The sequence below is a fragment of the Calypte anna genome, chromosome 4 (assembly GCF_003957555.1).
Source record: "Calypte anna isolate BGI_N300 chromosome 4, bCalAnn1_v1.p, whole genome shotgun sequence".
Taxonomy (NCBI): domain Eukaryota; kingdom Metazoa; phylum Chordata; class Aves; order Apodiformes; family Trochilidae; genus Calypte; species Calypte anna.
Window position 1 is genome coordinate 16,989,366 of NC_044247.1, and position 9,932 is coordinate 16,999,297.

Here is a 9,932-nt window from a genome sequence, read left to right on the forward strand (position 1 = left end):
CCAGGCATCTCAGCCCAGTGTGGGCTCATCACAAGTGTTGCCTTTCTACATCTCAATTGATTGTTTTAAGCAGCATCTCTCTCCCACTGCACTGGAACAGGGGCTGAAAGGAGCAGATTTCAGAAGAGCAACAAAGCACAGGGCTTTGTTTTTCTTTAGCAGCATCCTGCTGCCAGAACTGCACTTCAGAATCCAAGCTCTGAGTAGTTACCCTGTGGGCTGGGCAGGGGAAGGCTGGCCCAGCTAGCTGGCTGGTGGAGCAGGAAATGAAAATCTAAAAACAAACAGCAACAAAGCCAAGGTCAAACTCTCCTGAAAACAGCCAGAAGTTAAAATAAAATTAATTTCTATAGGATTCTAGCAGGACATCGAGCTCCCAGATGAGGTTTAAGGCTCTTGTGGTGTGAGGCACTTCCCAGGCTGCTGAAGATGAGGCACCAAAAACTCCTGAGGAGCCACCAGGAACTGGCAGGGAGGGAAGGTCCAGCTCTGACCTCAGATCTTCACTTAAAACAGAACTGGGGCACTTAGGAAGATTACAGGGTAAAGCACCCTTCATATAAATGTCCAACTGAACAGTGTGGTGACCACAGCATTATGAGACCGATTGTCTTGTGGAAAAGGGTTTGCTATTTTTCATGCACTACGTGCTCAAAGCACCAGACATCACCAGAAACCCCAAGTCAGACAAGAGCTGGGTGCACTGGGACTTCCCAGCCAGAGCAGCTCCTCTGGGATGGGAGGGTTGGGAAGAGATCCTGCACTGACAGACAGCAGCCACAGGAAGAAGGATTTCTGCCCCCACGAAGAGAACAACTAAAACCCTGTGACTGCCCAGATGCTCAGAACGGGATCTGTCCCCTCAGAGATGGAACACAAAATTAGGAAGTCACCTCTTGATTTATTTAGGTTGCTTTTTAAGAGAAGCAGGCAGAAACAAAGGTGTGTGCTTCCTTCCAGAGAGGCCAAGCCTGCCCCTTTCTCAGGTTTCCTCCTGGAGCCTCAGGAAGAAGCCAAACCACCCACCAGTCAGAGGGAACAGCAAAATTGGCTCCAGTGATTTAAGGGGTGGTGGCAGAACTCCTTTTTGGCACCAGCCTCTTTCATGGCTCTTGTGTATAGAAAGAAGCCAAGAAGGCAGGGAGAGGAACCAGTCCTGAGAAGTAATTCATTGAGCAGTCTGCAGCCTGGGGAAGAGGTGGCTGTTATCACCAGAGCAACAAAACAGAGGAGGGTGGAGAGAGAGAAGATGAAGGAATGCTGGTGTGCTGGGCTGGGACTGAAGAGGGCCCAGCAGGGTGTTTATTCATAGTCCAGAGGGTTCAGCAGCTCTTTCACAACCAGAAGTCACAGCAAAGAAAGGAAGTGTTGGTCTAGAGGAGTTTTTCTCAAGCCATCTTGATAATGGTGAGGAGGGACTTGGAGGGGCAGGGGGGAGGGGGAAACTCCCTGTTCTTGAGAGTCAGTGGGTTTGTTCAGTGTTCATCTGCAGACATCACAGAAATGATGGAAATGGAGCAAGAAAAAGTCCATTGAGGGCCTGTCAGGGCTGAGCCCTGCGGAGGTGGGGGTAGCTCTGCAGGGTCCTGGCTATTGCCTGATCCAAGGTGACCACTGGTCTGTAGCCCATGGCCTTCTTGGCCTCTTCACAGCTATAGTAGTGAAATGTCCCAGCTAATGCCACCCTCATGGGGGTGAAAGTGGCCTTGATGGTGACCAGGGGACTCAGGAGCCAGAGCACCAGGGACAGGAAGAGGGCCAGGTAATAAGCCAGCCAGTAGGGAATGTGATACTTGGGGGGGGTCGTAGTTCAAGCCAGTCAAGATTCGGGACAGGAAAGCCCAGAAAGGAATTGGTTCATCATTTGTGATGTGAAATGCCTGGAAGAGAGGAAGACAAAAAGGCAAATGATAAAAATCATCCCAGTTTTCATCAGTTTGTCTCTGTGATGGCCCATGCTGAGGAGACTGACCTCCCAGGCTGGACTGAGAACACATTGTCATCAGAAACTGCTCTGCACTGACCACCTGAAAATGAAAAAATGAGCCCTTTTTCCTTGCTCAGCAAGGCCCAGGGACTTCTGACACTCCTGAGGTTAAAATCACTCCTCAATGGTCAAACAAACTGAATGGCACACCACAAACACAAGAAAGCAGCCCAGCTAGATGCACAGTGTGTGCCCAGAGCATGACAACTGCCATGCAAAAAGTCTGGAAAAGCTTCACCTGTTCTGAACTCAACTGCAAAAGCTTAAATAATTATTTCTTACAAACCCATCCTGGCCACCCACAATTCTGACTGGGTTTCCTTTCACGAGGAGCTTTATAGCATGAGGTTAAAGTGTGTCCATACATCTCAGCCCACATGGCTGCACCCAGTGGCTGCCAGGTGGGCAACCACTCCTGGAACACACAGCCAGGAAAAAAACCCCAAAAAACCCATGGAACCATTGGTGTGTGCCAGGTCCACTCCTCCCCAGGATGGGTGATAAGCACAGAGAAAAAAAAAAATCATCATGAGCTCCAGAGCTCCTTCCTTACCTTCCCACAGAGGGGAGAGTCTTTCTGAAGCTTTTCAGCAGCCAGGATGTGCCCATGGACCACGTTTTCCACATAAGTAAAATCTACCAAGTTCTTTCCATCCCTGCACAGAAAAGAAACCAACCAAAAAAAAAAAGGATGTTAGGCTGAAAAATCTGCTTGTGGCACAAGGAAGGACTCTGACACCAGGCTGATTTATCCCAAATTTCCTCCTCTGTTCCCATGTGCTGCAGTTTCAGGCTAAACCTTGTCAGAGAGACTGCCTGCCTGCACACCCTTCTGCAGACAGAAGAAATGCTGTTACTGTCTCAGCTTGTGTCAAGACTCCCCAAGTTACCTTCCTGTAACATTTTTAAACCAAGTTTCTAGGTGTTGCAAGCCCTGCAGGCCTGGGAATCAGCAGAGAGATGCACTGGAGCAGAGCAAACAGAAACTGAGTGGTCACTGGCACAAAGCAGGTCACACAGGGACAGGCTTTCCATCATGGATGTCCCAGCTCATGACATTCCTGCTCTCTCAAAAAGCCAACTTCACCCCAAGCTGAAAACAGATTTAACCCACTCTGATAAATCTATCTCTGCAGAGAAACTGAAATCAAACCTCAGCTCCCAGAGCAGAGCTAAACAAACAGGTGGTTTGTAACAAAACCATCACCACTCTGAGCTGGCTGTAAAACTCAGAGTTGCTGCAGCCCAGCTTCCTGAGAGGGAACAACTTGGCAGTGCCTGGGTGCACAGATGAGTGGGTGTTTTATCTGTGTTCTCAGAGGGATATGAACATCTGTACAGGGGTAGGGAAACCCCAGAGCATGATACCACCAATAAGTGTGGCCTCATTAGTAGTTTGAAGTATTTCTTGCTCTAAAATGTCCCCCCTGAGCTCTGCACAAGGCTCAGTAACAGGGCAGACACCTTCGACCCTTCAGTGAGAAACACACTGCCATAAAGTGTGGCAAGAACCTCAAATACTAGAAGTGGATCTTAATTAAACTACCAGCCAGTAATCTCAGTTCTCTCAGCTCAAGCTATGTCAGCTCTCCCCCTGATACTCATTTTGCATTGTGAACATTCACAATCTGAGTGCACAAGTCCCCAGCACAGGAGGAGTTTTAAAAAGGAATCCTGGATCACAAGGAAAAAAAAACAAAACCTTTTTTTTTCTTTTTTCATGCCACAACACCACTACTGATGTAGTAACATTCCCTTCCAGAAAACTTCTGTAGTCCAGCATCAACCTTTTTTAAAAAGCTATAAAAAGCCTTGCTCACCCAATGATGAACTTCATTTTGCCACTCTTAGCTGCCTGGATGAGGATGGGAACCAGCTGAGGGTCTCTGGGACCAAATATTCCATGGGGACGAAGAGCAGTTGTGAAAAAGTTGTTGTCTGGGTCATTGGCACTGAGCACTTCCTGAAGGAGGAAAAAAAAAAAAGAACTCAATCAGGAGAGAATGTCTGGGAGGAAAAATATGGATACGTTCTGAGATCATCACAGAGGGGGTGAGAGGTCCCCTGTCCTCTTGGGAAGGGTTTCAGTCAGTGGAAGATGACTGCCCACCTGAAGTATCTTCACAAATCCTTTGTTCCCAGCTCCTTTCCCACTTCTCTTCAATGAAAGGAAGACACAAAAGTCTCTTTTCCTAATTGGAGACTTTAAAAACTGACAGGCAAAGGAAGGGAACTCGTTGCCTCCCTGATTCAACAGCAGAGAAACCAGAGGAGCTTGGGAAGTTCCTTCACCCTCCAAATCCTTTATGAACATATTGGAGAAAAAAAGGACTCTGAGCAATTCAGTCTGTGTCTCTATCATCTGACAGAGATTTCCAGGGGAGGTCTCCCTGATTGCATTCAGAGGGGTCCCCCCAGCCAAGGAAAATCTGAATATTTCTGTGTTTTGACTCCAGGGAGCTGGTAGGAAAGCAGCTGCAGGACCAAGGCTGTGGAGGACTGGTGAGAGAGGGAAGAGGCAGCCACCTCCCACAGAGTGAGGGAATCCACAGCTCCTGAGCCCCCAGGCTGAGAGCAAGAGGGCTACAAGCAGACAGATCTGTCCCTAAGAGGGGAATTTTCTATTGCAGCTGTACTCTGAGAAGCCTGGCAGGCATTGCTCCACATGCCCAGGTTTCCTCTGGAACTGTCAGGATGAGACACTTCTTTTTAATGAAGGAGCTTCTGGAGAACAACAGCAAACTGTTGAGTCTTGAAGAGCCTGGTGGGGTCCCTCAGGGCACGCCCTACTTTCACTTTTAAGCATGGAAAGCAAACCTGTTAAATACCTTCTCCTGGAGGATCTTGGTCTCTGTGTAATAGTCAATGGGTTTTTTTGCATAGGGGAGATCTTCTGATCCATTTTTTATGTCTGTGCCCTCAAAAACCACACTGGCACTGCTAGTTAACACCAGCTTCTGCAACAGAGGTGAAAGAAAAAACAGTTGTTTAAAGCCTAACACCAGAGGGTTATTACTTATGAAGGCTGAATAATCATGTTTAAGCAACTGATCCTAGAGCTGAGCAAACAGAGCCTAGAAAGAAACTCCTACAGCAGGTGAGAAAACTCCCCCTCTGAGTGGACTGCCAGACTGCTGAGTGCTGCCTGAAGGAGATGGAAAACACCCCCAGACAGATCAGAGCCCACTTGGCTCAGCACTTAAAGCATTTTTAAGGCATATTTGCTCCTCTTGCCCCTACCAATGCCATGCTAGACCCAACCAGGAAAGGATTTCTTATCTCAGATGCTTTTGTTGGATAGAAACCTACCCTGGTGGGTTGGAAACAGGAAGCCAGGGATGTATCTGAGTAATCAGAAACCTGGTTTTAAACAAGATCAGCACTGACATAGAAAGCTGAGTGGGTCCAACAAGCTCCAACAAGACTTCACTCCTTGCTCTGACAGCACCCAGACTGAGCCTGAAGGTAAACACCTCCTGGCCCATTTCCTACAGCACTTTATTAGATGAGAGGGGAAAAAAAAACCAACCCCAACCCACAGCCCAATAAGCAGCAAACTGTGGGGCTTGGAGCCCTATGGGACAGAGACCCAGTGCTGACCAACATCACCCCAGATCTGTACAGGGACATGGAGCAAAATGCCTCCTTTGGAGGCCACACCTCTGCCCAGGAGCAGGAAGGGATCTTCACATGCACTGAGCTTTGCTAAGAACTTAAATGAAAACTTGGGGTACCAAAATAACAGAAGAAAAAAAAAAAAAAACCACCCCAAAACCAGACACCACAACCTTGCCTGAGCAGCAGCCTGGTTTCCTCTGGCTCTTTCTTTTCCAGGCAGATGATTTTCTAAACCAAATTGCACTGAAGTTGTGGCACAAGTGTGTTCCTTCTCATTACAGTCAAAGAGCTCACACAGGTAATACTGCCATGGATACTTCTACTGCTGGCACAGCTTCCTTTAGCACTGCCCCCCAATTAAAGCCTGAGGGAACCCACTCCTCAGCCAGGGCTCTCCCATGGGTGATTTCCAGATGTCTGGGCAGACAAATTTTCAGGGATGCTTTTCCTGCAGTCAGGAAGACTGCAAGATGCCTGCCTGCTGTGCTGAGCTCCCAGCAGACACTAACTGGGAGACCAGAGCCTCTCTCTCTCTCTCTCTCTCTCTCTCTCCTAATTTCCCCAAAACAAGGAGGAATTCCAGATCTCAGAGACCTTTGCCCTTCTCCCAAAACAAGAGTGGGATTGAATCATAGAATCATAGAATGGGCTGGGTTGGAAGGGACCTCAGAGCTCATCAAGTCCAACCCTTGATCCACTCCCCCCGTGGTTCCCAGCCCATGGCACTCAGTGCCACATCCAGGCTCTTTGGAAAGATCTCCAGACACGGAGAATCCACTACTTCCCTGGGCAGCCCATTCCAATGCCTGATCACCCTCTCCAGAAAGAAATTCTTTCTCATCTCCAACCTAAACCTCCCCTGGCACAACTTGAGACCCTTTGTGCCCTCTTGTCTTGCTGAGAGTTGCCTGGGAAAAGAGCCCAACCCCCCCCTGGCTCCAACCTCCTTTCAGGGAGTTGCAGAGAGTGATGAGGTCTCCCCTGAGCCTCCTCTTCTCCAGCCTCAACACCCCCAGCTCCCTCAGCCTCTCCTCACAGGATCTGTGCTCGAGTCCCTTCACCAGCCTGGTTGCCTCCTTTGGACCTGTTCGAGGACCTCAATATCCTTCCTGAACTGAGGGGCCCAGAACTGGACACAGGACTCAAGCTGTGGCCTCAGGGCTGAGCACAGGGCCATGCTGCAATTGTTGCAAAGTCCCAGCAGCACCTCAGAGTCCCCTGTTCCACCCTTACCTGCACCCCAGCTTCTCTGCAGGCTTCAATGACTGCTTTGGTCCCCAGAAAGTTCACCCTGTAGAAGAGTTCCCTGTTGTCACTGGCAGGTGCTGGGGATGCACAGTGAAAAGCCACAGACACCCCCTGCAGAGCTGGGAGCAAGGCCTGGGGGACAGACAGACAGAAAGAGACAGGAGTGAGGCTACAAAATGGAAAAAGGAAGGACATAAACCACAGTTTTTTCTCCTGGAAACCAATAAACCCATTAAATATCAAGTCACATTCCTTCCATACAGGTGGGCAGCTGAGTTCCAGGATCTTCCCCATGTCTCTCCCTCTCAGGCCCAGGAGCACTGCAGCATCTGCTCCTTCCAGAGAAGAGCCTGGGAACTTCCAGAGACCTGGAGGCCACCCAGACTTCACTCCCCTGCAACAGTCCCAAGTGCACAAAACCCCAAATTCCCTGGAGCCAGAGACCTGAGGAGCAGGGTTTGCATCCAGCAGTGCCCCATGGCAGGAGCAGAGCCCCCAGGCTCCCAGACAGGACCCTTCATGCTGCTGGGGAGACACCAGATTGCAAACAAATGTTCTGCCAAGGCTCCCACACATGGCTGAGCTGAGGCAGAAGGTCCTGGAGGGCCTGAGCTGGGAGGAAAAACATGTTCTGCCCTTCTCCTGTGGCTGGGGTGAGCCAGGAGAGCACCCACATGCAATTACCCAGGGTGAGCTGTAATTAGGCAGTGTAATGACCCAGCTAACAGTCATGCAAATCAGAACCCAGAGTCCCTTTCAGCTGCAGACATCCAGTGTCTGTCTTTAAGTGTCCCAGATGCTGCTGCCAGTCCAGGGAAAGGCTGGGGGACATGTTTAAACCCCTTCAAAACCTCTGCAATGCCTCTGGGTGCTGCAGTGCTTCAGGCCAGGCTGGGCAAGCTGCTTGAACAACCAATCCCTTCAGCAGCAGCTCTGTTTCTCTCAGCCCATACCTCTTTGTCACAGAGGTCTCCCAGGAAGAACTGCACTTGGTCATTGTCAAACCTCTTCTGGAGGTCAAACACATTGACCACATAACCCTTCTCCAGGAGCTGCTCCACCATGTGCTGGCCCAAGAATCCTGACCCCCCAATCACTGTGCACTTCTTGCCAGCCTGCAGAGAGAGAGAGGGAGAAAAGCAATCAGGTTAATTGGAGGACTCTAAATCCAGCTGTCAAGAGAGTCTTCAGAACAGCTGTGCCCTCACAGCCCCTGGGCTGGACTCAGAACTCTGCCCCATGACCAAGTGGGTGAGGGAGTAGGGAGGGAAAAACCAAACCAAACCAAACCAAAACAAAGAGGATGGGCTCTGCAGGACCCTGCCCTGGTGGTAAAGCAAACAGAAGTTGCTTCAGCCACCTGGCAGAGGTGATTCAGGACACTAAAACTGCCCTGGTTAGCAAGGACACAACCATCTTCAGAGCAGAGCCAGGCTCTGGCTTCTCCAAGGCAGCAACCAGGCAGAGGCAGGGCTTACCCCTTGAGTTATTCTTCCTTTCTTTCTCCTTTTGAAGTTTTTTGCAATCAGTGGCTGGAATCAACACTCATTAAGAGCTTCCAAGCTGGTCACTCACCTCACTGGAGTGAGGCTGCAGCTGCTGCTGCCATCCCAGGCCACACAAGGAACCAGGCTGAGGAAGGTTTTGTACAGAGAAAGCTCTGTCCTGCCTGGAAGTGAACTTGCTCCTCCCTGCTGCTGCCCCAGCTCCCAGCCCTGCAGCCAATCCACCCACCCACCTGGGGAAGGTTCAGCCCCACAAAACCACTGGGAGGAGATGACTGCTCACAAGTTTTGAAGTGCTACAAGAAAGGTTCTGCTGCAGAGTGCCAGGTATCCACAGCAGGAAGGGGAAGAGGTCACTGCAGCTGCTCAGGGAAAGCTGCTCTTTAGAAAGGTGAAGGATGATTAAAGTGGGTAAAAAAAATAAATTCAAAATTCTAATGGGCTGGCCCAGTGGTTTATTTGATAACTGCAAGAGACCAGAGGATATGGAGGAGAGTGCTGAGGGCTCCACAGTTCCCTCACCAAGCAGAGCCCTGGGTTAAAATGCAGGTGGGAAGGCAGGCAGGGAATGGTTGCCCATCCAGTGAGGGGCTGGGAAGATACAACAGCCTGGACATGCTCCATGATGCTGCAGTGTGGGGTCTTCCTGGCTCCTTTCATAGAATCACAGAATGGGCTGGGTTGGAAGGGAGCTCAGAGCTCATCGAGTCCAACCCTTGATCCACTCCCCCCGTGGTTCCCAGCCCATGGCACTCAGTGCCACATCCAGGCTCTTTGGAAAGATCTCCAGACACGGAGAATCCACTACTTCCCTGGGCAGCCCATTCCAATGCCTGATCACCCTCTCTGCAGAGAATCCTTTCCTAATATCCAACCTAAACCTCCCCTGGCAGAGCTTCAGCTCTGCCAGGGGAGGTTTAGGTTGGATATTAGGAAAAAATTCTTTAGTCCGAGCCCTCTTATCCCACTGATACCTCCCCGACCCCCCCCTGGCTCCAACCTCCTTTCAGGGAGTTGGAGAGAGTGATGAGGTCTCCCCTGAGCCTCCTCTTCTCCAGCCTCAACACCCCCAGCTCCCTCAGCCCTTCCTCACAGGAATTCTGCTGGATCCCTTCACAGCCTCCTTGCTCTTCTCTGCACCTGCTCCAGCACCTCAATCTCCTTCCTGAGCTGAGGGGCCCAGAACTGGACACAGGACTCAAGCTGTGGCCTCACCAGGGCTGAGCACAGGGGCAGTTGCTTCCCAACTACCCCAGGCTGCCTGCCCTGCCAGAGGTTTGATGGGAATTAATGAGGAAACAGCTCAAGAGGGAGAAATGACCTATAAACAATCACAAGCAGTGCAACAGAACAGCTCAGTGACCCAAGAGTGATGTTCAGGCACCTCCTGCAGGCAAGGCAGGGATCACAGAGGAGGTTACAGCCACCCAGGGCCCCTCTCTGCACTGCTACCCAACCTAAAGCCTGGAGAAATGAGCCTGGGGGCCCTAAATCTTGGGCAGCACTGGCAAAGCCACTGCTTGAGGGGTTGGAGCACTGCTGGGTCTCTGGGGAACTCTAAACTGTTCCTTGGC

The 9,932-nt window shown here is 50.5% G+C and overlaps 1 protein-coding gene across 1 annotated transcript in view; it reads right to left on the reverse strand.

Annotated features, from left to right (window-relative positions):
* Positions 1–1,314: 1,314 nt before the first annotated feature.
* NSDHL (NAD(P) dependent steroid dehydrogenase-like) overlaps positions 1,315–9,932 on the reverse strand; it is an 8,875-nt gene continuing 257 nt past the window's right edge. The window contains 7 exon segments of the mRNA XM_008500068.2: positions 1,315–1,801; positions 1,803–1,880; positions 2,541–2,643; positions 3,808–3,950; positions 4,816–4,944; positions 6,839–6,985; positions 7,807–7,968. Coding sequence (XP_008498290.1) covers positions 1,544–1,801; positions 1,803–1,880; positions 2,541–2,643; positions 3,808–3,950; positions 4,816–4,944; positions 6,839–6,985; positions 7,807–7,968 — 1,020 coding nt within the window. The 3' untranslated portion in view covers positions 1,315–1,543.